The sequence below is a fragment of the Papio anubis genome, chromosome 1 (assembly GCF_008728515.1).
Source record: "Papio anubis isolate 15944 chromosome 1, Panubis1.0, whole genome shotgun sequence".
NCBI classification, from domain to species: domain Eukaryota; kingdom Metazoa; phylum Chordata; class Mammalia; order Primates; family Cercopithecidae; genus Papio; species Papio anubis.
In genome coordinates, this window is record NC_044976.1 from 93,727,694 (window position 1) to 93,752,989 (window position 25,296).

General features: G+C 42.1%; 1 protein-coding gene and 1 long non-coding RNA gene across 3 annotated transcripts in view; one reads left to right on the plus strand and one right to left on the minus strand.

Annotated features, from left to right (window-relative positions):
• Nucleotides 1-10,757, plus strand: part of LOC110740510 — a 36,766-nt gene extending 26,009 nt beyond the window's left edge. Inside the window, exon 2 of the long non-coding RNA XR_002515146.2 lies at nucleotides 10,263-10,757. This is a non-coding gene — a long non-coding RNA (uncharacterized LOC110740510). The remainder of the gene's footprint in view (nucleotides 1-10,262) is intronic.
• The window catches only part of ALG14 (ALG14 UDP-N-acetylglucosaminyltransferase subunit), a 93,032-nt gene extending 75,661 nt beyond the window's left edge, over nucleotides 1-17,371 (minus strand). The window contains exons 1-2 of one of the 2 annotated variants that reach the window (XM_009213335.4): nucleotides 16,311-16,700; nucleotides 8,032-8,183 (exon numbers count right to left, since the gene is read on the minus strand). In XM_009213335.4, the coding sequence (XP_009211599.2) occupies nucleotides 8,032-8,183; nucleotides 16,311-16,446 (288 nt within the window). In that variant the 5' untranslated portion in view covers nucleotides 16,447-16,700. Of the gene's footprint in view, nucleotides 1-8,031; nucleotides 8,184-16,310 lie in introns of both variants that reach the window. The other variant, XM_017944933.3, reaches the window with a different exon arrangement.
• Between the last annotated feature and the right edge of the window lie 7,925 nt (nucleotides 17,372-25,296).

Genomic DNA, 25,296 nt, shown 5'->3' on the forward strand with positions numbered 1-25,296 from the left:
AAAAAAAAAAATAGAGAGCTAAGATACAGACCTATACATACACAAAAACTTGACATATCAGTGGTGGCACGGCAGAAATGGACTGTTGAATAAACGGTGCTGGGCTGGGCCCGTTTTGCCATATGGAAATTAGATCTCTTTCAAACATTATACAGAAAAAATCAATTCCAGATGAATTAAAGACAAATGTGAAAAGCAAAATGTGCCAGGCACAGTGGCTCATGTTTATAATCCTAGCACTTTGGGAGGCCAAGGTGGGCAGACTGCTTGAGTCCAGGAGTTCGAGACCAGCCTGGGCAACATGGAGAAATTCTGTCTCTACAAAAAATACAAAAATTAGCTAGGTGTGGTGGTGCGCTCCCATAGTCCCAGCGACTTGGAAGGCTGAGGTGGGAGGATTGCCTCAGTTGGGAAGATCAAGGCTGCAATGAGCTGTGATCATGCCACTGCACTCCAGCCTGGGTGACAGAGTGAGACTTTGTCTCAAAAAAAGAAAAGAAAAATATTAGAACTTCTAGAAAATAACACTTGAGTATAACTCTATGACCTTTAAGTCCTAAGGGAAAATATAAATTTGGATTCCTAAAGGAAAATATAAACATTAAAATCTAAAACTTCTGGTTGGGCGTGGTGGCTCACGCCTGTAATCCCAGCACTTTGGGAGGCCAAGGCGGGCGGACCAGCCTGGCAAACATAGTGAAACTCTGTCTCTACTAAAAATACAAAAATTAGTTGAGCATGGTGGCACATGCCTGTAGTCCCAGCTACTCGGGAGGCTGAGGCTGGAGAATTGCTTGAACCCAGGATGTGGAGGTTGCGGTGAGCCGAGATCAGGCCACTGCACTCCAGCCTGGGCAACAGAGCGAGACTCTGTCTCAAAAAAAAAAAAAAATCGTAATACTTCTCTTCATATAAAACGGTGAATGAATAAGCAGGAAGAAAATGAATACAGTTTTTTATATATATAAATAAATATAAATATAAATATACATACACACACACACACGCACACAAGTCTGTTTATGGATATGGAAATATATTGTCCATGTAACCATCCTATAAATATATATATATGCACACGCACACACAGTTAGTCCTCCGGATCTACAGGTTCTGCATCCGTGGATTCAATCAACCATGGATAGAAAATATTTGGGGAAAAAATGGATAACTGTATCTGTACTGGACATGTACAGGCTTTTTTCCCCTTGTCATTATTTCCTAAATAATACAGTATAACAACTATTTACACAGTATTTACACTGTATTAGGTATTATAAATAATCTGGAGGCATTTGAGGTATATGGGAGGATGAGCAATGTGCAAATACTACATCATCTTATAAAAGGGACTTGAGCATCTGTGGAGTTTGGCATCCGTGCAAGGTCATGAAAATACATGCACACATGCACACACACACAGATGGTCATTTCTCCTTAGATGACCATCTGTGTGTGTGTGTGTGTGTGTGTGTATGTAGATATATACATATGACCTATATATAATATGAAAAAGGATTAGTTTACAGAATAGACAAGTAGAAAAAAGAGAAGAAAATCGTCCTAATTGAAGATCACCAATAAGGTTTTAGGCTATATTTAGCCCGATAATTACTGACTCAGAACTTTTAATTTTGATAAGCACTTTGTTTTAATTTCCAAGGAATCTTTCTTGTTTTAAGATTGCTTCCTTTATAAAACAGATTATTCTTGGCCGGGCGCAGTGGCTCACACCTGTAATCCTAGCACTTTGAAAGGCTGAGGCGGGCAGATCACAAGGTCAGGAGTTCGAGACCAGCCTGGCCAACATGGTGAAACCCCACCTCTACTAAAAATACAAAAATTAACTGGGCATGGTGGCGGGCGCCTGTGATCCAAGCCACTAGGGGGGCTGAGGCAGGAGAATAATTTGAACCTGGGCAGCAGAGGTTGCAGTGAGCTGAGATCCCACCATTGCACTCTAGCCTGGGCGACAGGGCAAGATTCTGTCTCAAAACAAAACAAAACAAAACAAAACCCAAACAGATTATTCTTGTTTATTTGGAATATCTCCTAGATTTTCAATGATAATATGAAATTTAAAAAGTTATTTTCTTTTTTTCTTCTCCTTTTTAAGTTTCTTGTGGTCACCCAGGAGCTAAAAAGTTATTTTGTTTCTATATTAACTTTTGGGAGGGGATCTTTGTTTTGAACCTGTTAATTATCTTCACAATATCTAATCATATTTCATTTTCAGTTTATTATAAAGGAAAGTCTAGATTAGTGTCATCTGATAGAACTTCCTGCAATGATAAAAATTTTCTATTCTATAATATCCAAAATGGTAGCCACTAGCCACATGTGGCTACTGAACATTAGAAATGAGGCTAGTGCAACCCAGGGACCAAATTGTAAATTTTACTTAGTTTTACCTAATTTAAATTGAAATATATGTAGCCACATATGGCTGGTGGCTACTATACTGGACACTGCAGGTCTAGATTGTTAAATATACTTGGCTAATATGGGCTCGTCCAGCAAATGTATTGATCACTATTGATTTCTTCAGCAAGACCCCACCTTTTCCTAGTCTGGTGAGCTCCATGCAAGGCACAAAAGATGGCTGAGCTGAAGTGTAGAAAAAGACCAGTTGGGAACCCCTGCTACCTTAGTAAGGCTTGGCAGGAAGGTGTCTACCTCTGCCTCTTTGTCTTGCTGTCCCTCACCATGTCCTGTCAACACCCTCCCACACACACACAATGTGGTACCCAGTGGCGGCCAGCAGAAATGTTCATGCTATCTCCGTCAGCAGCTCATTTGCATCTCTGCAGAGCTCTTTCCAGCTTCAGATTCATGAATAGAGGCTCTTTTAGGAATGGAGCAGAATTTTCTCTCTAACAGTGGCTGCACTGCCCCAGTAGGAAAGTGTTAGTAAAAGGAAGTCGATCAGAGATGCTCAGTCCTACATCACACTTTGAAAATACAAAATAATGGCACTATAAAAATCCAAAATCTGGCTTGGCATGGTGGCTCATGCCTGTAATCATAGCACTTTGGGAGGCTGAGGCAGGCAGATCATGAGGTCAGGAGATCGAGACCATCCTGGCCAACATGGTGAAATCCTGTCTCTACTTAAAAAAAAAAAAAAAAAAAAAATTAGCCAGGCATGATGGCAGGTGCCTGTACCCCCAGCTACTCAGGAGGCTGAGGCAGGAGAATGGCATGAACCCGGGAGGCAGAGCTTGAAGTGAGCCGAGATCCGGCCACTGCACTCCAGCCTGGGCGACAGAGCGAGACTCCGTCTCAAAAAAAAAAAAAAAAAAAAAAACAAAAACGCAAATAAGTAAAAATAAAAATCCAAAATATTTGGCTTCTTATCAATGTGAAGTAAACCCAACTTACTTCGTTCTAAGTGTTGTGATGCACAGTATAACAATCTTCCAAATGTTTCACTAAACCATGAAATCATTCAGTAAATAATACATATGGTGACAGACCAAGAGGGAAATATTTAATATATATGCTAAATTAAATGTAGAGCCTCCAAATTAGATGCAACTTCAGAAGCAACTTGCACACTAGCAGCTGGGTCAAACCAAAGATACCTGCTCCTTATGGTGAAAAACACAGTAACAATTTTGTGATTATTTTGCTCTTTGAACATTTTTAAGTGCTCTATACCACTGGTAAACTAGACTTTTCACATTATATGAAAAATCATCATCATTTTCTCCAAATTCTCTACCATTTCTCAAGTACACCCTAACATAAGAGACTAAATGACATTTTTAGTCTCTGATGCCTTAGATGAGAATGTCCAGGGTATTCTTCTCATACTAAGTCTTTCGAATTGGAAAATAATACACAAAAGCGGCAGGGTCGTTATGTAGGAGAAGCAAAGGCTTTGGAGGAAACATCTAGGTATGTGACACATATTTGGCAGGACTCTGGTTATTTACACCTTTGAGCCTCGATTTTTCTCATTTGTAAAATGAGAATACTATTATCTGTCTCACAATAATGAAAGGAACACTTACTAGTATACTCAATATTCTCTATTTTCTCCTTTTACACTTACAAAAAAATCACCTGCTATTTCTAGACTTTCACAGTTTCTAAAACGGCAAGGTTGTCGTTTTGCATTATATGTCAAAGAGATTTTCCTGGCTGGGTGCAGTGGCTTGCGCCTGGAATCTCAGCAGTTGGGAGGCCGAGGCAGGCAGATCACTTGAGGTCAGGATTTCGAGACCAGGCTGGCCAACATGGTGAAACCCCAACTCTACTAAAATACAAGCATTAGCCAGGTGTGGTGGCACATGCCTGTAGTCCCAGCTACTCTCGGGAGGGTGAGGCAGGAGAATCACTTGAACCTGGGAGGCGAAGGTTTCAGTGAGCCAAGAATGTGACGATGCACTCCAGGCTGGGTAACAGAGCTAGACTCTATCTCAAACAACAACAACAAAAAAGACTTTCCTAAAATAGTTCAATATAAATATTTACATTCAGTATTTACATTCAGTGAATTACTGTCCCCCTAAAATTCATGTCCACCTGGAATCTATGAATGTGACCTTATTTAGAAATAAGATCACTGCAGATATGATCAAGTTAAAATGAGGTCCTTCTGAATTAGAGTGGGCCTTAAATCCAACCGGTATCCTCATAAAAAAGGCATGTGAAGACAGAGATACAGAAAAGGTCATAGGATGGTGGAAGCTGAGATTAGAGTGACGTAGCTGCAAGCTAAGGAAGGCCAAGCATTGCTGGCGACCACTAGAAGCCAGCAGGAAGCAAGGAGGATTCTTCTTCAGAACCTCCAGAGGGAGTATGGCCCTATGACACCTTGATCTCAGACTTCTACCCTTCAGAACTATGAGAAAATACATTTCTATTGTTTGAAGCCACCCAGTTTATGGTATTTTGTTACAGCAACCCTAAGAAACTAATACAGTATTGATTCCTAAAACAAAAACAAAATCATTTTGGCTTATTTTCTACAGAGGAAAAAAGTACCACACATTTTGCTATAGCTGAATTATAGCAAGCAGATTTATATCCTGATCTTGTTTGACGTGGATTTTTTGAGAATATATTTTAGTAGTATATTAGTTGGGGATAATGTTTACAAGTGACCAAAAGTTAACTCAAACAGGCGTAAGAGTGTGTGTGTGTGTGTGTGTGTGTGTGTGTGTGTGTGTGTCGCAAAGGTAGGAACAAAGGGAGTGGGGTAGGGTTCTAGGAGTTCAGGAGATCCTGACTTCCCAAGAAAAGAACCACCAACCCAAGACCAACACAGCTATAGCAGGGCCTCTTGAGCCACTGAATACAGCACCAGACACTGGCTTCTCCTCTCTTCCTGTTCATTATCTTCATTCTTCTATCTATAGACTACCTTTATCTTCTAAGTGAAAACATGACTGTCAGCAGCTTTCAAGCTTTATCATTTATAGAGCTTGCCTGAAGACAGACTGATTCCATTCTCTAGGTCTCCAAGCCCAAAAAGCTCAGAGAAAGACTTCAACTGGTCTGAGTGAGGCCAGCTGTCCACCCCTGAACTATCCAAAGCAGCCCTGCAGCTGGGCCATTCCCAGAGAGAGGGATGGATAAAGGCACTGACTCTACACAAGGAACAGCTCTAGTTTCCTTCCTTAATAAAGAAACCGTTTCACTTTAAAAAAAATCTCTAAACACTGACTAAAACGCTAAAATGAAGTGAGCAACCAGGGGAAAGAAGTATTAATAATTTCAAGGGCAGACACAAACATGATTTGGAGAAGAAACAGCAGTCATAGATAAATCAAATTATCCATAAATGTAACACACTGATAGAGAGTTTTAATGAAGAGCCAATAAGCACATGAACTGGTTGCCTCATGTATGTAAGTATAAATAAAATAATTTTCACTATTGGAATTCAATGAAAAACCACTTTCTCTATTTAAAAGAATAAAAAATACGCAGAAAATTAAGCAACAATTTTTTCCCCTTCAACTTTTAAGTTCCAGGGTATGTGTGCAGGATGTGCAGGTTTGTTAAATAGGTAAACGTGTGCCATGGTGGTTTGCTGCACAAATTAATCCATCACCTAGGTATTAAGCCCAGCATCCATTAGCTATTCTTCCTGATGCTCTACCTCCCCCAAGCCCTCCCTTCAACAGGCCCCAGTGTGTGTTGTTCCCCGATATGTATCCATGTATTCTCATAGTTCAGCTCCTACTTATAAGTGAAAATGTGTAGTATTTAGTTTTCTGTTCCCGCGTTAGTTTGCTGAGGATAACGGCTTCCGGCTCTATCCATGTCCCTGCAGAGGACATGATCCTGTTCCTTTTTATTGCTGCATAGTATTCCATAGTGTGTATGTACCACATTTTCTTTATCCATTCTATCATTGAGGCATTTGGGTTGATTCCATGTCTTTGCTATTGTGAACAGTGCTGCAGTGAACATATGTGTGCATGTATCTTTAAAATAGAATGATTTATATTCATTTGGGTAAAAACTCAGTAATGGGATTGCTAGGTCAAGTGGTATTTCTGCCTCTAGATTTCTGAGGAATCGCCATACTATCTTCCACAACGGTTGAACTAATGTACATTGTCACCAATAGTGTAAAAGCATTCCTTTTTCTCCACAACCTCGCCAACATCTCGTTTCTGGACTTTTTAATAATCGCTATTCTGAGTGGTGTGAGATGGTATCTCATTGTCGTTTTGATTTGCATTTCTCTAATGATCAGTGATGTTGCGCTTTCTTTCATATGTTTGTCAGCTGCAAGAATGTCTTCTTTTGAGAAGTGTCTGTTCATGTCCTTTGCCCACTTCTTAATGAGACTGTTTTTTTCTTGTAAATTTGTTTAAGTTCCTTGTAGACTCTGTATATTAGACCTTTGAGAGATGGACATATTGCAAAAATTTTCTCCAATCCTGTAGGTTGGCTGTTCACTCTGATGAGTTTCTTTTGCTATGTACTTTTGTTGCAATTGCTTTTGGCATTTTCGTCATAAAATCTTTGCCCATGCCTATGTCCTGAATACTACTGCTTAGATTTTCTTCTAGGGTTTTTTATAATTTTGGATTTTATACTTACGTCTTTAATCTACCTTAATTTTTGTATAAAGTGTAGGGAAGGAATCCAGTTTCAATTTTCTGCATATGGCTAGCCAGTTCAACTCCTTGCAAAACAGAAAATCCTTTCCCCATTGCTCGTTTTTGTCAGGTTTGTAGATCAGATGGTTGTAAGCGTGTGGTCTTATTTCTGAGTTCTCTACTCTATTCCATTGGCCTGTGTCTGTTTTTGTACAAGTATCATGGTGTTTTGGTTACTGCAGCCTTGTAGTATAGTTTGAAGTCAGGTAGCATGATGCCTCCAGCTTTGTTCTTTTTGCTTAGGACTCTCTTGGCTATTCGGACTCCTTTTTGGTTCCACATGAATTTTTAAATAGTTTCTTTTAATTCTGTTAAGAACGTAAATGGTGGTTTAATGGGAATAGCATTGAATCTATAAATTACTTTGGGCAGTATAGCCATTTTCACGACATTGATTGTTCCTAACCATAAGCATGGAATGTATTTCCATTTGTTTGTGTCCTCTCTGATTTCATTGAGCAGTTGTTTGTAGTTTTCCTTGAAGAGGTCCTTCACTTCCCTTGTTAGCTGTATTCCTAGGTATTTTATTCTTTTTGTAGTGACTGTGAATGGGAGTTCATTCATGATTTGGTTCTCAGCTTGCCTGTTGTTGGTGTATAGGAATGCTGCTAGTGATTCTGCACATTGATTTTGTATCCTGAGACTTGGCTAAAGTTGCCTATCAGCTTAAGAAGCTTTTGGGCTGAGACAATGGGATTTTCTAGATATAGGATCATGTCATCTGCAAATGAGGATAATTTTACTTCCTCTCTCCCTACCTGAATACACTTCATTTCTTTCTCTTTCCTGATTGCCCTGGCCAGAACTTCCAATACTATGTTGAATAGGAGTGGTGAGATTATTTCTAAAGATGATTAAACTCAATGTACAACTTGTAATTTTCTTAGAAATAGAAATTGTCACTTACCATGTTACTAGGGTCTCTATCAGCTCGATCTAGTTCAAAAGAATTTATTTTATTGGCACTCATTTCATCAGTGTCAGCAATGACATAATGTCTAGGTGAGTAGGCACTGGACAAGCTCCCAAGCAGCCTCAGGATCTCGGTGGTATGCCCACCTGGAAAAAATATCAGAAGTCCTAAGATTAATAAACCCACAATGGACATATCTATTTGACCATGTTATACCTATGTCATCGTTTCAGGTGGGGGGGGGGCACTGTAATTGTATATTTCTCAGAAGACACAAGAACATTTGAAAACAATAAATCTGTGCACTTGTATAAATACAACTTTTACATCAAAAGCACTAGCAGTAGGTACTAAGGAAGGCACAAAACAGTATAAGACATAGCTCTTGCTATCAAGAAGACTGGTGAGAAAGGGGCAAGACCCATATGTGAAGACAAAGAAGATCCAAGACAGCAAGAAAAACTAAAATGTGGAGGGTAAGCAAATGGTTACGAAAAATCAATGCCTTAAGAATAAGGAAGATCCCTGTGATGGCGGGCGCCTGTAGTCCCAGCTACTTGGGAGGCTGAGGCAGGAGAATGGCATGAACCCGGGAGGCAGAGCTTGCAGTGAGCTGAGATCATGCCACTGCACTCCAGCCTGGGTAACAGAGCAAGACTCCATCTCAAAAAAAAAAAAAAAAAAAAAAAAAGAATAAGGAAGATCCCTGAAAAAGGCTGAGATGACTTGAAAGGTGAAGATAATGGAGAGATAGGAGTAGGGAGGCCACTGGGTGGAGATGGGGATTGTTAGGGCATGAGGTGACAAGATCTGAAACATGTGTTCAAAGTGTGGTAGGAATACTGGGAAGAAGGGTACGGGTGAAATAAGGTCACGAAAGCAGGATGGGAAAAGGGAAGCCAGTCACTGAAGGTTCTATGTAGAGAAATAAGGTGAAGGGAGCATGAGCACTGACCAGCAGGGCTTGGGCCTTCCTAAGAAACATTTTTTGTCCACCACTGTAACCCCAGCTCCTATGAGAGGTCTCAGCACACTGCAGCTCCTCAAATATTTATCAGCTTCATCAGATGAGTAATGTTCAGTTTCTGAAGTCATATAATCTCCAAAATTTTAATACATTAATTACAAAAGCATAAATTTAAAAATCAGCTATGTTCATTGAGGTTTCCTTCATGAAAACAATAGAATATCTACTTACCTATAAACTAAGCAAAACAGTCACACTCCTTATCAAGGAGCCCTATCATACCTATTTCAGTCTCATCTCACAAGCTCTGTGCCTCAGTCAGGTGGATGTCTTTAACATTCTCTGCATTCATTTTATTTGTTACTCACTCCTTGCCTCTGGTCATGCTGCTCCCCATACCTAGAAGGCTTCCCCCACCCCACCTCCCTTATTGTTGTAAGAAAGAGTATATAGCGATACAAGAACACAAACAAAGATAAATTAAACATGAGTTTCCCCCCAACACAAATTTGCGATCTTGGCTCACTGCAACCTCCACTTCCCAGGTTCAGGCGATTCTCCTGCCTCAGCCTGCCTCAGCCTCCCGAGTAGCTGCAATTACAGGCGTGCGCCACCACACCTGGCTAATTTTTGCATTTTTAGTAGAGACAGGGTTTCACCATGTTGGTCAGACTAGTCTTGAACTCCTGACCTCAGGTGATCCACCCACCCGCCTCCCAAAGTGCTGGGATTACGGGCGTGAGCCACCACGTGAGGCCCACATTTTTTTTAATAGTAGAAAGGAAAGGATTTCATTCTCGATTCCAGGAGGAATTATATATAGAAACAAATTTGGCATAGATTTAGTGTGAATTTCAGGAATCAAAATCATACGTTAGCTTCATAACCTGTCACCCATCTTCTTGACTGGGGCATATAGTTTACACATCTGGTTTATACTCTTTTTAGTATTTTTGGTTTTAGCCTCGAAAAAAACAAAAAAGTCAGGCCAGACACAGTGGCTCATGCCTGTAATCTCAGCTACTCGGGAGGCTGAGGCAGGAGAATTGCTTGAGACCGCACTCCAGCCTGGGCAACAGTGCGAGACTCTGTCTCAAAAAAGAAAAAAAAAAGTGGTGGTACTCCAAGTAGGTACTTGTTTTCATAGCTGGAATAATTAAGGATAAAACCTAATATCCACAGCATCTTCCACTACAATTAAAACTTCATTATACCTGCTTTGTCTTTTTTTTTCTCTCTTTTTTTTTTCTTTTTTAAGGAAACCCTCATTGAATACTGTGAAAGTTGTCAGGATAAAAATAGAGTCACTGTGACAAAATGGAGCTGGGAAAGGCCATGAAGGAAGGGTTCTTAATGCTCAATCGCCTGAACACAAGAACTACCACAAAAGACTATGCCAAAACCACAACCTTGTACAAAGGCCATTGCAACCTTATGCAAAAAAATACTCCTGCAAGGACATCTGCCCAGCCGCTGCCTGCCTAACCTTGGACTGATGCCACCCTTATTATTGATCCCTGTAAGCAAGGATAATTGTTTCAAAACAACTTATATAACCCTTCCCATTTTAGCTTTAAAAATCGCTGTCTTCCCTTGCCTCTTTGTGCCCATAGTTTATTCAGCATGTGTATCCCACACTACAATGCTTACTCTTGAATATACTTACTATCTTTGGAGAATCTCTCTGTTATTTAGGTTGACAGTATATTCACTGAAAATTTAACCTTGTTACTGAATAAAGTCATTAAAATGATGGACTTTGTCTTCCATTTTACTCTTTTATTAAGATACATTTTTTTGAGAATAAGATTCTCTAAGTTCTACCTTAAAATATATCCAGCATCCAATCACTTCTCACCATTTCTTTTGTTACCCCCCTGCTCCAGGCCACTATCACCTCTCACATGGATTATGAACACAGCTTACTGATCTGTTCCCTGACCCTCTTCCCCTTCAGTCTATCGCAACATAACATCCAGTGTGACCCTATTTGAGTTGATCAAATTATTTACTTCTGCTCAAAATCCTCCAGTGGCTTCATGTCTCATGTGGACTAAAAGGCTTCTTATACTCTGACCTCAACTATGTTCCCTCTTGGAGCTCATCTCCTGTTCCTCCCTGCTTACTAAGTCTACTCTAATCACTCTAGCCTCCTTGCTGTTGGCTGTCATCTCCCCAAGGAGGCTTTCCCTGACAATCTTCATAAAAAGCAATGCCCGGCCAGGCACGGTGGCTCACGCCTGTAATCCCAGCACTTTGGGAGGCTGAGACGTGCGGATCACGAGGTTAGGAGATCGAGACCACCCTGGCTAATACGGTGAAACCCCGTCTCTACTAAAAATGCAAAAAAATTAGCCAGGCGTGGTGGCGGGCACCTGTAGTCCCAACTACTCGGTAGGCTGAGGCAGGAGAATGGTGTGAACCTGGGAGACGGAGCTTGCAGTGAGCGGAGATTGTGCCACTGCACTCCAGCCTGGGCGACAGAATGAGACTCCGTCTCAAGAAAAAAAATAAATAAAAGCAATGCCCCCTTCCCCAAATCATAGTGTTTATCACTACATAACTTACTGTGTAGTCTATTTATTTGTTTTGCTTTTTATCTCCCTCTATCCACGCCTCACTAGAAGGCAAGTACCGTACTATGAGGGCAGGGATTTATTTGTTTTGTTACTGCTGTACCTCCTATTCCTAGAAAGAGCAGGCTGTCCTATTGAAGGAAAGATTGAATGAAAGTTTGATACTAAATCTAACATTTGCCTAAGAAGGCTGTATTGCGTTTCAAAGAAAAGTAGTTTTGGCAAATGTTCTCTGAACAGAAGTGGTCTACTAATAATTTTTTTTTTTTTTTTTTGAGACAGAGTCTTGCTCTGTTGCCCAGGCTGGAGTGCAGTGGTGCAATCTCAGCTCACTGCAACCTCCACCTCCTGGGTTCAAGCGATTCCCCTGCCTCAGCCTCCTGAGTAGCTGGGATTACAGGCATCTGTCACCACGCCCACCTAATTTTTTTGTATTTCTTAGTAGAGATGGGGTTTTGCCATGTTGGCCAGGCTGGTCTTGAACTCCTGACCTCAGGTGATTCACCTGCTTCAGCCTCCCAAATTGCTGGGATTACAAGCGTGAGCCACTGTGCCTGGCCTCCTAATAATATTTTACAATATCTAAAGAGTAAATGTTGCTTCATCTTCAAGGTAAATATTGAAAATGTCTTCTTCCTCCTCCAAAATTTTGGGCATGAACTATTAAACTGCTTATCTGATTACAAGTCTTTCTTTAACTGGCATGGTTCTTTCAGGCCCTTGATACCTTCCTACCCTCAATAATTTGAATGAAGGCACCATTTGCCAGATGAATTATCAGCCTTAATTTTGGTTTCTAGTCCACCAAATGTAACACTATCAAGTCATTGGTCCTAACATCTTGTTCAAGTCAGAAACCTGGAAATCACCCTTCAGTCCTTCCCTCCCACATCCTCTACTTTCAATCCACAGTTGTGGATTTAACCCCTAAAATCTTCCAATCTCATCCGAATGCGATTGCTTCTCTCCAGCCCCACACCTATCACTCCAGTCAGGCCATCTTTATCTGTTATCAGAAATATTCAAAAGGCTCCTATTTGTTTCTCTATTTCAGTCTTTGTCAAGACATTCTTTTGACAATGCAGGCTGAATAATCTTTGTGAACGCTCAGATGGAAGTGGGTGACTCTCCACTGAAAAAGATAAGCCAAGTGCGGTGGCACGTGCCTGTGGTCCCAGCTACTCGGGAGTCTGTCTCAGAATCACTTGATTCCAGGATTTACAGGCAAGCCTGGGTACATAACAAGACTCTGTCTTAAAAACCAAAACCGAAACAAAACTTCAAAAGCTCCTTTTGCCACCAAGACTAATATAGTAACCATTTATTAACTGCTTACGTAAAAAGAAAAGAAAATGTCAAGATCTTCCAAATTTATTATGCCAAGGGGAAAAGCTAAGCCCTGGAAACTGACTCATGTAACATGGCTTTTTCTCTTTAGTGTATGACTGCTGCTTCCTGACCTTTGTGTTGAGATGTTATACATTAACCAGACTCCCTAGTCTTTATTCAAACCTAGATTAAATGACATTGGAGATAGAGGCCTTTGTGATTGTTACCTCCTTATACCAGAATGTTAAACAAATCCCTTAATGTGTAATCAATAGTAGTGTTGGGACTTAGAAAATAATATCCCAAAATGAAGGCCTCAGAAGTAAAATTTTTTCTCTGGTTTTCTCCTGTCCTCTGTCTCTCAGTCCCATACTCCCCTGAGGCTTGCCATAGAAACTAGAATCTCTCTCCCCAGGGCGGGTCACAGAAACCAAGAACTCCTTCTCCCCAAAACTAGTCATAAAACCTAAAAATACTGCTCTAATTTTACTCCAACTTTCTGTGTAAAAACTGGCGATAAAGTAATTATCCGAGCTGGGTGAGGTGTCTACACCTTTAATCCCAGCACTTTGGAAGGCAGGAGAATTGCTTGAGGCCAGGAATTCAAGACCAGTCTGGTACACATAGCAAGACACCATCTCTATTTTAAAAATTAATTAAATTTAAAAAAATAAATTATCTGACCTACCTTGTTTGATGGTAGGTCATAAGACCCCCATTCCAGAGAGGGTCCTACCCCATATCCAGAAGGAAAGAATGCATACTCAGAGAGACCAAGAAAAATCTAGATAGGCCTTGCTGGGCTTCCCTACTGTCTATTAGCATTAAATTAGATCCTTTTGTCCAGTCATAATTCTACATGGCTGTCCATACTTTGTTGAACCTAAGCATAAAAGCAGACCATTTCCCTCGCATCTTTGGGTCTTCATTCAGAACGCTTTCATATATGCTTCATAAACGTGTGTGTATTTTCTCCTATTATTTCTGCCTCGTCAGTGATTTTCAGTGAAACTTCAGAGGGCAAAAGGGAAGTTTCTACTTGGCCCTTACAGTAGCCAACCAAATCTTATATCTGTATGTTAGCTTTCTACGGAAAATGTTGTAATTTTGTTCAGCATCTCTGTTCTGGTCTATCTAAACTATCTTCATTCTTCCCCACATGGGGAGCACTGATCACCATTCTTTGATATAGGTTTGCTCCCCAGACAGCCACTCTCACGCTTTGTGCTTGAATAAACTCTTCTAACTGGATATTGAGCCCTTCAATTATTTTAGGTTGACACTATATGTCAAGCACTTTAATAAACACTGATTTTTTAATTTAAGCTTTTGATTATATCATTTTATTTTATTTCATTGTGAGACAGGGTCTCACTCTGTCAACCAGGCTGGAATGCAGTGGCGCAGTCTCAGCTCACTGCAACCTCCATCTCCCAGGCTCAACTGATCCTCCTAGCTCAGCCCCCCAAATAGCTAGGACTATAGGTGCATGCCACCACATCCAGCTAATTTATTTATTTATATTAGTGTTGAGATAGGATTTCACAATGTTGCCCAGGCTGGTCTCCAACTCCTGAGCTCAAGCAATCCACCTGTTTCAGCCTCTCAAATTGCTGAGATTACAGGTGTGAACCACCACGCCCAGCCTAAACACTTTAAATATGATCATATTTAATCTCTCCTGTCCTCTCTCAAGCCATGTAGAAACAGAAGGTTCAGTGAGGTTAACTAATTGCCTAAGATCACCAAAGTAGTAAGTGGCAGAGATGTGATTCATGTGTGGTGTTATGACAACCTAGAGGCCTGTGGTCTTAACCCCTAGACGATATGGAACAGTGGAGTAGCAGCAATTGCTTTATAAAGCAGGATTTTAGGCCGGGGTGGTGGTTCACACCTGTAATCCCAGCACTTTGGGAGGCTGAGGCAGGAGGATCACTTGAGGTCGGGAGTTCACGACCAGCCTGGCCAACATGGTGAAACACTGTCTCTACTAAAAATACAAAAATTAGCTGAGTGTGGTGGTGCACCTGTAATCCCAGCTATTTGGGAGGCTGAGGCAGGAGAATGGCTTGAACCTGGGAGGTGGAGTTGCAGTGAGCTGAGATTGTGCCACTGCCCTCCAGCCTGGGCAACAGCGTGAGACTCTGTATAGAAAAGAAAAAAGGCAAGATTTTAAATACCCTTTATAATCTGGACTCAGTTTACGTCCCCACATTGAACTCTACACGACAGTGCCCTCTCAACTCCGGCCATTCAAAGTGCTATTATCTTCTTTTCACATCGTCCCACCCCTCAAAACCCTGGCTCTCCCTCATCTGACTAATTCTTGGTCATCTTTCAAGTCTTGGTTTAGCATTATTTCTTCCAGGAAGCTGCCTGTTTTTTAAGACCTGATAAAGTAGTGCCCTTCCTGAAGACTGCCATAGCAATTTGTCCTTCTTACACAATCATTACAAGATTATAGCATTTACCTCATTGTGGCAAATACTCATTTTGATTTATTTTGTTAGGTTGTTTTTTGTTTGTTTGTTTTTGTATTCTCTATTTCATTCACTGCTATATCTTTGCATCTCTCACAGGACTTAGCACGGAGTCAGCACTCCGTAGCAAGCAATGTTAGTCAGTTTTGTTATTTCCAGAGGTTAGTTTAGTGTTTGGCCTCTCTAACAGCTCAAAACAGATTAAGTGAATAAAGTAATGTATTATACTCGAACATAAACTTAGTACATTTGCTCATACTATACATGTTCTATGTGGATGCAATCTCCTGCCATCCCCAAATGTTTATATTGTGTGTGTGTGTGTGTGTGTCTGTCTGTCTGTCCCTGTCAAATATGTCTACTTAAAATTGTAAGCACCTACACAATTGGTGTATTTAGATTGTATTACCTGACAGGTCAGTGGGTTGCTCACACTCTGCCACTCGGTGTGTATTGCTCTATAGTCCGTAGATCATTGTTTTTATTCTCTTGGACTTTGTATATTTATAAATGTGACAATTCATTTTGCCTCATTTGTCATGTAGCATTCGTGTTTCCTAAACTAAATACGCAATACCTACATTAATAATGCACAACAGCCATACGGGGAAACTGCATGTTAGCAACAAAAGGCTTCTACATTCTCTCTGTTCACTAATTATTTGTTTGAAAAATATACGCTACAGAGAGTCTTAATTACAGACAAGTGTAAATTACTTGTCATAAAAGGACCTCTGGGCCGCGTCAGCAAACTAGCCCTTACCCAGGCTAGACTGACCAGTTCCGGCAAGGCAGAGAAACTACAAATCTCTGCATGCAACACTCCAAGAAGTGCTAAGGGTACCAGGGAAGAAGGTCGCGGTGCACTCTGGGGTTTGTAGTGACCAACCCAAGTCCCACAGTCGCTTCCTCGATACTTACCGGACCCAGCCACCACCAAGATACTGAGAGACTCCCGGGGCGTAAAGTCCCTGGAACGAAGCACTACCCATATTCGCAGGATTAGGAAAGCCGCCACAGCTCCTGCAGCCGCAGCTAGAATAAGAACACACACCATGCAGAGAAACGGCGCATGCGTCCAACTTCCGGGGACCGGCCGCTGTCAAAGTTCACAACTACGGGCGCCGAAGCAACTCAAACGCGGAGGGACGCACCTCCTGGTGGGCTGGACTTGCCTGAGCCGGGAGGAGTGGCGGGTCAAGGGAGCAGCTGGGGTCCCGCTGACAATTCATTTTACCTCATTTATCATGAGCATTCATGTTTCCTAAACTAAATACGCAATACCTAGATTAATAATGCACAACAACCATGCAGAGAAACTGCCTGTTAGCGTTAAAAGGCTTCTACGTTCTCTACGTTCACGTTTGTGGGCGGAACCCCTGCTTTTGCGCGGATTCTGGGCAGCTGCACCCAAGCGTAAGCTGAAAATCGGAAAGTTAAGCGCTGGGAAAGCTTAATATACGCCCACGACCAGGTCAGGCCGTCTGTGTGCCCGAAAGGCCCCGAAACTCCCCAGTTAGGAGATGTTCTGGCTCTACCCACTTCGTGAATGCCACCTGAAGCCAGCGAAATACATCCTTTCTTCTTTTTTTTTTTTTAATGCCAAGAGAAATGTTTCTGTTGCATGCACAGACATTACTGAAAGTGTTCGCCAGTAAGAACCATAGGCTTCAACATCGAATTTAGGTCCCTCATCCAAATCCCCTCTCCCTCAACACGTATGTTTTTAACTTTTCTCGGCGTTTTCACAGTCTCAGTGTGACCAGAGTAGTTGAGCGTGACCACCTCAAGGTAAGCCACAGTCCTGAGAGGACTGCAAAGCTCAGTGGCTCTAGGTAGCAGGATAGACAACGCACAGTCCTACAATTAATATTCAGTTAATTTTACCACAAAGCATTCCCGGTGTGTTTCTCATGTCCTCAGCCAAAATGATGATCTGCCAACACCCTCTTCAATCCCAATTTTGCTTATTATTATGTCTAATTAATCCACATTACAACATAAGATCAGGAGCCCCTTCATCCCAAATATAATTTGCCTTCGGTCCATCATAGACCTACCTGTAGGTTATATTGAACAGGTATACAGATGAGTAAACAGGTTCAGAAAGGTGCAACTGCTTGCCCAAGTGGAATAGTATCAGATCTAGAATCAGAAACCAGAAATCTCAGTCCTGCTGGACAGGAGTACAGCATCCTGTATTCCTTTGCTAAATTGAAACTTGCCTGATCACCACACTTACCTGGAGCCTAGAATGTGTTTTTAAAAGTGCAGACTCCCAGGGTCCATTGGGAAGCACTGAATCAGAATTTCCAGGGATAGGGCACCTGGGATTAGCTTATGTAACCAGTGTGTCCATTCCTATCAGCAGGCAAGTTTGGGAGACTTTGTGAGTAGAGTTTGTGGACCTCACAACACTTTCCAAATTGTCTTCCATCCAATCATCTTCTTCTTCTTCTCCTCCTTCTCCTTCTCCTTCTTCTTCTCCTTCTCCTTCTCCTTCTCCTTCTCCTTCTCCTTCTCCTTCTCCTTCTTCTTTTCTTCTTCTTCTTCTTCTTCTTCTTCTTCTTCTTCTTCTTCTTCTTCTTCTTCTTCTTCTTCTCCTCCTCCTCCTCCTCCTCCTCCTCCTCCTCCTCCTCCTTCCTCTTCTCCTCCTCCTTCTCCTCCTTCTCCTCCTTCTCTTTCTTCTTCTTGAGATAGTCTCGCTCTGTGGCTCCGGCTGGAGTGCAGTGGCGCAATCTCGGCTCACTGCAACCTCTGCCTCCCAGGTTCAAGCGATTCTCCTGCCTCAGCCTCCCAAGTAGCTGGGACTACAGGCATGCACCAACATGCCCGGCTAATTTTTATTTATTTATTTATTTTTAGTAGAGATGGGGGTTTCACCATGTTGGCCAGGCTGGTCTCGAACTCCTAACCTCGGGTGATCTGCCCGCCTCTGCCTCTCAAAGTGCTGGGATTACAGGCATGAGCCACCGCCCTCAGCTCCATCAAATCTTCTTAACCATACATTCTCACAATAAGAGCTTAAAGTGGATATTATTTCCCTTTTTACAAATAAAGAAGTAGATTCCATAAAAGTTAAATAATTTGCCTAAGGCTACTTAGCTAGAAAGGGTGGAGAAAGTTCATAGTTGTGGACTTAGAAGTCAGTATCTCGGCCGGGCGCGGTGGCTCAAGCCTGTAATCCCAGCACTTTGGGAGGCCGGGACGGCGGATCACGAGGTCAGGAGATCCAGACCATCCTGGCTAACACAGTGAAACCCCGTCTCTACTAAAAAATACAAAAAACTAGCCGGGCGAGGTGGCGGGCGCCTGTAGTCCCAGCCACTCGGGAGCCTGAGGCAGGAGAATGGTCCGGAGCGTGCAGTGAGCTGAGATCACGCCACTGCACTCCAGCCTGGGCGACAGAGCGAGACTTCTTCTCAAAAAAAGAAGTCAGTATCCCTCAAATTTTAATGGAATCAGAACCCTCTGGGCTTACAAATGCATAGTTGGAAGTCCAGAAGTAGGGGCTTTGGTGTAGTATGAAAAACAGATCGAGGATAATACAAAGAATATCATTTACTTTTATATGCCCGTTCTGCCATTCCTAATAATGTCTTCAACCTGAAACAGTCTTACCTCATTCTTAAGACATTAGTGGTACCAGGATGGGATGTGTGGATGGTTACATCCAACAGGGCAATCTCCATAGCCAAAAAAGGTTATCTTGTCATTGGGTGTTGTTTTGCTCCTCCCGCCCCCTGTCTTGCTCTGTCACACAAGCTGAAGTGCAGTGGCGCGATCGCAGCTCACTGCAACCTCCACCTCCCGGATTCAAGCGATTCTCCTGCTTCAGCCTCCCGAGTAGCTGGGACTACAGGCATGCGCCACCACGCCCAGCTAATTTTTGTATTTTTAGTAGAGACAGTGTTTCACCACGTTGGTCAGGCTGACCTCATGATCCGCCCGCCTCAGCCTCCCAAAGTGCTGGGATTACAGGGGTGAGCCATGGTGCCCAGCCTGCTTTATTTATTTATTTTTTGGCAAGGAAACTTATTCTAGAACCCCTCACAGCAGACTTTCTTTCACTCTTTTTGGCCATACTTATATCACTTTCCCAGGCATAAAAGGAAAGCAATCTCAAAGCTGCTGGAGGTGGGAGGAGGATGACCTACAACTCACCTGTAGTATATGACTGTTGGATGGAGGGTGGGTACTGAACAAAATAGGCATTCTCTCAGTGAGGAGGAAGCTGCAGGGAGGGTTGTTGGGTAGGCAAACAATAGCATCTAGATTGCTGTGATGATGATGTGTCTGAAAAAGCTTTGTAAACTGACACATGCAATGAAAATGTCAGGCATATGATGATTACTTAGCTCCAGGCCCCAAGCTCTATATTAAGGTAGATTTAATACTTAAAGGATACCCTTGCATTTCCCATTACTTCATCCCCTCACTATTGTAATTACCTATATCTGTAGGAAATATCAGTTTGACCACACTTGGCATATAGCTGGAATGAATGGAGGCAATCAAACATTGGGGGCTTGCCAGAAAATGCAGAGAATCAAAGAGGGTGGAGTAGCAACATTGTTTGGACTTACTGGTTGAGTTATTCTGAATTAAGGTGATCATAAAACTCTTCAGTTTTCCTGTCAAGGAAGTTGAGAACTGCAGGGAGCAGCTAGGTAGCAGGCAGGGACAGGAACATAGTTGAGAAGTCCTGACAAAAATGCCACCTGGGTAAGCAAAGTCCTGGGCTGTGACAGACACAGAATGTATAGATAATCAAGAAGTCAAGAAGCTGTAGTGGGCCAGGCACAATGGCTTGTGCCTGTAATCTCAGCAATCTAGGAGGCCAAGGCAGGAGGATCACTTGAATCTCAGAGTTTGAGACCAGCCAAGGCAACAGAGTGAGACCCTATTGCCATAAAAAATTAAAAAATTAGCCAGGCATGATGGTGGTGTGTGCCTGTAGTCCCAGCTACTCAGGAGGCTGTGGTGGGAGGATTGCTTAAACCCAAGAGATCAAGGCTACAGTGAGCCATATTTGCACTACTGTACTCCAGCCTGGATGACAGAGACCCTGTCTCAAAAAAAAAAAAAAAAAAAGGCCGGGCACGGTGGCTCATGCCTGTAATCCCAGCACTTTGGGAGGCTGAGGCAGGCGGATCACCTGATATCGGGAATTTGAGACCAGTCTGACCAACATGGAGAAACCCTGTCTCTACTAAAAATACAAAATTAGCCGGGCGTGGTGGTGGGCGCCTGTAATCCCAGCTACTCAGGAGGCTGAGGCAGGAGAATCGCTTGCACCCAGGAGGCGGAGGTTGCGGTGAGCTGAGATTGTGCCATTGCACTCCATCCTGGGCAACAAGAGCAAAACTCTGTCTCAAAAAAAAAAAAAAAAAAAAAAAGCTATAGTGGATTAATCAGGAAAGTTAAGACAGAGTAAGAAGCAGCAACAATTAAAATTTCTCTTGGGAAGGTGAGTTGTGCTGACAATGTGTTTAACAGATTCATGGAAGTAAATTATAGTGCTGCAAAAAGCATGAAAACTGTGTTAACAGTTGACAAAATGAATAATGATATGTGGTCTATAACCAATCATAAGTAAAGGTATGTCTGGGAGGTGATTTTTTTTTTTTTTTTGAGACAGGGTCTCACTCTGTCACCCAGGCTGGCATGCAGTGGTGCACTCTCAGCTCACTGCAGCCTCAACCTCCCTGGGCTCAGAAGATGCTCTCACCTCAGCGTCCGGAGTAACTGGGACTACAGGTGTGTGCCACCATGCATGGCTAATTTTTGTATTTTTCGTAGGGTCAGGGTTTTACCACATTGCCCAGGCTGGTCTCAAACTCCTGAACTCAGGCAATCCACCCACCTCAGCTTCCCAAAGTGCTGGGATTGCAGGTGTGAGCCACCTTGCTCAGCCTGGGAGGTGATTTTTATTCTCTTCTTCTTTTTCTTTTTTTTTTTTTAGATGGAGTCTCAAGCTCCACGCTTCAGGCTGGAGTGCAATGGTGTGATCTCAGCTCACTGCAACCTCCAACTCCTGGGTTCAAGCCATTCTCCTGGCTTAGCCTCCCTAGTATCTGGGATTTCAGGCACCCACCACCATGTCCAGCTAATTTTTTGTATTTTTAGTAGAGATGGGGTTTCACTATGTTGGCCAGACTAGGCTCGAACTCCTGACCTCATGATCCGCCCGCCTCTGCCTCCCAAAGTTCTGGGATTATAGGCGTAACCCACCACGCCTGGCCGATATTTATTCTCTTCTTAAATCTATTTCCCAAAGTTTCTGCAGCAAATATCACTCATGCATATTTTTAAAGTTATTTTAGAGGTTCAGATAATTTTGTACTTTTCTGTAGGATTGTACATGTTAATTTATTCAACATATTTAATAAGCATCTGCTGTGTGCCAGACACTGTTTTAGGTGCAGGGGATGTTGTATAAATAAGACAGTGGTCCAGGCAAAACTTTGGATTAGTGAGATAACAGTGGAGGTAGAAGAGGTCAGATTTGATATACATTTTATGGGTAGAGTCAATAAAATTTGTTAAAGGATTAGACATTGGGGATTAAAAAACAAAGAGGAATCCAGATGACTCCAATATATTTTTATGCAAAACTGGTTAGGTGGTATTACATGCTAAGAATAGACAGACTGAAGGAGAAACAAGCTTTTGTGGGTAGGGGAAGGGGAGGAGAGGATGAAAATGAAGTGGTCTGTTTTTTACTTTAGTTTGAATAACCTGCTAGACATCCAAGTGGTTATGCCAGATAGGAAGTTTTATGTACAGACCTGAAGCTTGGGTCAGGTCTAGTGGTATAAATTTAGAATTCATTGGCATATAGATAGTATTTAAAGCTATAGGACTGGGTGAGATCACCAAAGGAGAGTTGAGGTCAGTCCTCTCAAAGAGAACTTTTCTTTTCTTTTCTTTACTTTTTTTTTTTGAGACAAAGTTTCGCTCTTGTTGCCCAGGCTGGAGCACAATGGCGCGATCTCGGCTCACTGCAACATCCGCCTCCCGGGTTCAAGCAATTCTCCTGCCTTAGCCTCCCAAGTAGCTGGGATTACAGGTGCCCACCACCACGCCCGGCTAATTTTTTTGTATATTTAGTAGAGACGGGGTTTCACCATGTTGACCAGGCTGGTCTTGAACTTCTGACCTCAGGTGATCCACCTGCCCTGGCCTCCCAAAGTGCTGGGATTACAGGTGTGAGCCACCGTGCCCGGCCAGAACTTTCTACAATGATAAAAATGTTTTGTATCCATGTTGTATACTATCCACATATACCTTTTAAGCAATTGAAATATGGCTAGTGTGATTGAGGAAATGAGTTTTATTTCATTTACATTATTTTAAATTTAAATAGACACATGTGGCTAGTGGCTACTGTATTGCACAATGCAGGATAGAGAAGAGTCTGGAGTCACTAACATTCAGAGGTCTAGTAGAGGAAATTGAGCCAGCAAAGAAGATGGAAAAGAAAAGGGGTGATAAGAGGAAAATTAGCAAAGAATGGTGTCCCAAAAAACCAAGAAAGGAAAATAATCAAAGAATGAGAGTGTAGTCAGCTATGTCACATGCTGTTGACAGGTGGGATCAGATATCTTGGGAACAGGTTAGTCACTGGAGATCTAAATAAGGTAGTGACGGAAGGCAGATGGAAATGAGAAGAGAGAATGGGACAAGAAAAAGAAAAAAAAAAACAGTCTCCAGTTATTGCAAGTTTTTCTTTGAGGTGAATGGATAAATTTGGTGGGAGATGGAGGAGAATTTGGAATCGAGGAACCTTATTTTTTTAAGACGGGAGTTAATTGACATATTGATGTTAAAAAGAGCTGGTAGAGGAAAATTGGTGCAGGAGGGAAAAAGAATGAGCACAGGAACAAGTATCTTCAAAAGATGGAATGGTTTGGAACCTGGAGCACAAGTGGAGAGGTTGGACTTTGATAGGAGGAACGACCCTCATTCCATCATAACAGAATGGAGAACAGGGATGAATGCAGATACAGGGTTGTTTGTAGAATTTGTGGTGAGTCAATGAGAGTGTGGACAGTGTACAGTGTGGGAAGCTTGAAGAAGGAGAAGGTATGAAATAATCATCTTAAAGAGTAATTGGCACACTCACCAGGACCAGTGTAGGGTTTCTGGGCAGATTATAATGCCCATTTGAGGCTTGTGATAGCAAATATAATGAGAAACCAGTCAGCATAATTTTATGTATTTTCCTCCCAGTGGAAAAGGCAGATAGTTGGTGCGTTATGGTTTGACTGTGTCCTCTAAAAAGCATGTGTTTGAAATTTAACCTCCAGTGGAACTTTGTTGAATGGTGAGGCTTAATGGGAGGTGTTTAGTTCACGAGGGCTCCCCCTGATGAATGGAATAGTGCCATTATGAAAGGACTTGATGCTGCAAGTTCCATCTCTTGCTCTCTTCATGTTCTTTTGCCCTTCTACCTTCTGCCATGGAATGATTCAGTAAAAAGGCCCTCACCAACTGCCATCCTTGGATTTTGTACTTCCCAGCCTTCAGAACCATGAGGAATAAATTTCTGTTCATTATATAAATTACCCATTTTCAGGTATTCTGTTATACTAGCACAAAACATACCATGACAGTTGACTAGAGTTGGAGTATTGATGAATGAATACAAAGGAGAGAGGAGACGCTCTTCACGGGAGTGAGGTCTGTGGAATTTCATGTAATCCTAGTGGAAAATGAAGACAGGAGGGTGGGGGTGGGGGAGTGGATGAATAGTAGCATGGTAGTAAGATCTGTGGATTGGAGGCCCCCAGAAGATTGAAAAATTGCAGTGAAAGAATTAGAGTAAGTGAACTATAGACATAGGAAATGGTGGTCAGAGAGTGGAATGCTTGAAGTGAATGTTGTGTTATCACCGGTAGTGGTATTTAGAGTATCACTGGGAATGGATGAAAAATATCACTGGATCCTGAAATCACTTAGCTAGGAGCTCATGTGTTCAAAGAGTAAAAAATTGGAGAGTGGTAGCAATTAAAAAGATCATTGGGTATGAGCTGGATATCTTCCATCTGTCTCTCCAGATTCATTCTCCATGCTTTCCCACTTCACTCAGTTCCATGTTAGCTGAGACTTAGGGACTAAATCAACAGGTTTCCTTGCCCTCTGATTCTGGTTGAATTTGGCCAGTGATGATCTTCAGCAGAAGATCTGATGGAGGGAAGGCTGTGTCCCTGAACTGAAGATTTCTGCTATTTTTGATATGGCCTTTTCTATACATATATTTTCTTCTGGGTCTCCACATTTCCTTTCTTTGTTCCTTCAGATCTAGGGGGTGGTACCAGCTCCACTGTTACTAGCCCTAGGTTACTGCACAATCCCTTGTGCTTTCCCTACCACATTCACAGCTTTGTAAATAACCCCTTTATAACTCATCCTCAAATTGACCTAATACAAGTGTGCCATCTGTATGCTATTGGGGATACAGATACTGACTGATACAAGATGATACAACTACATGGCAAGAACTTCAAAGGAACTGGAGTTTTGAAAGAAGGAGGAGAGTGGTGTGGAAGCAGCAACAGACAGAAAGAGGGATGCCCTCCCCACCACCTGTGGGAGTGAGAAACAAAAGGCTTCTATTTGAGAGACATACTGGGGAAGTGTGAGAGAGCAAGCCTTCAGCTTAAGAAGGGAAGTGAAGAAGACATTCAAAGAGAAGCTTAAGATAGAGGGAAAATTTGCAGGTTATATGTCAAGAGGCCCAAAAGGTGCTGTGAAAGGCTTCGAAGGGTGGTGTGGAGCAGAGGTTGGGTCAGATTGGGGGAACTATAGAGATAGGAATTAGGATGATAATGGATGATCTGAGAGGCTTCTGAGGATTTAAGTAAATAGGAATGTAGGCAGGCTTTCAATTCATTTTAGTTCA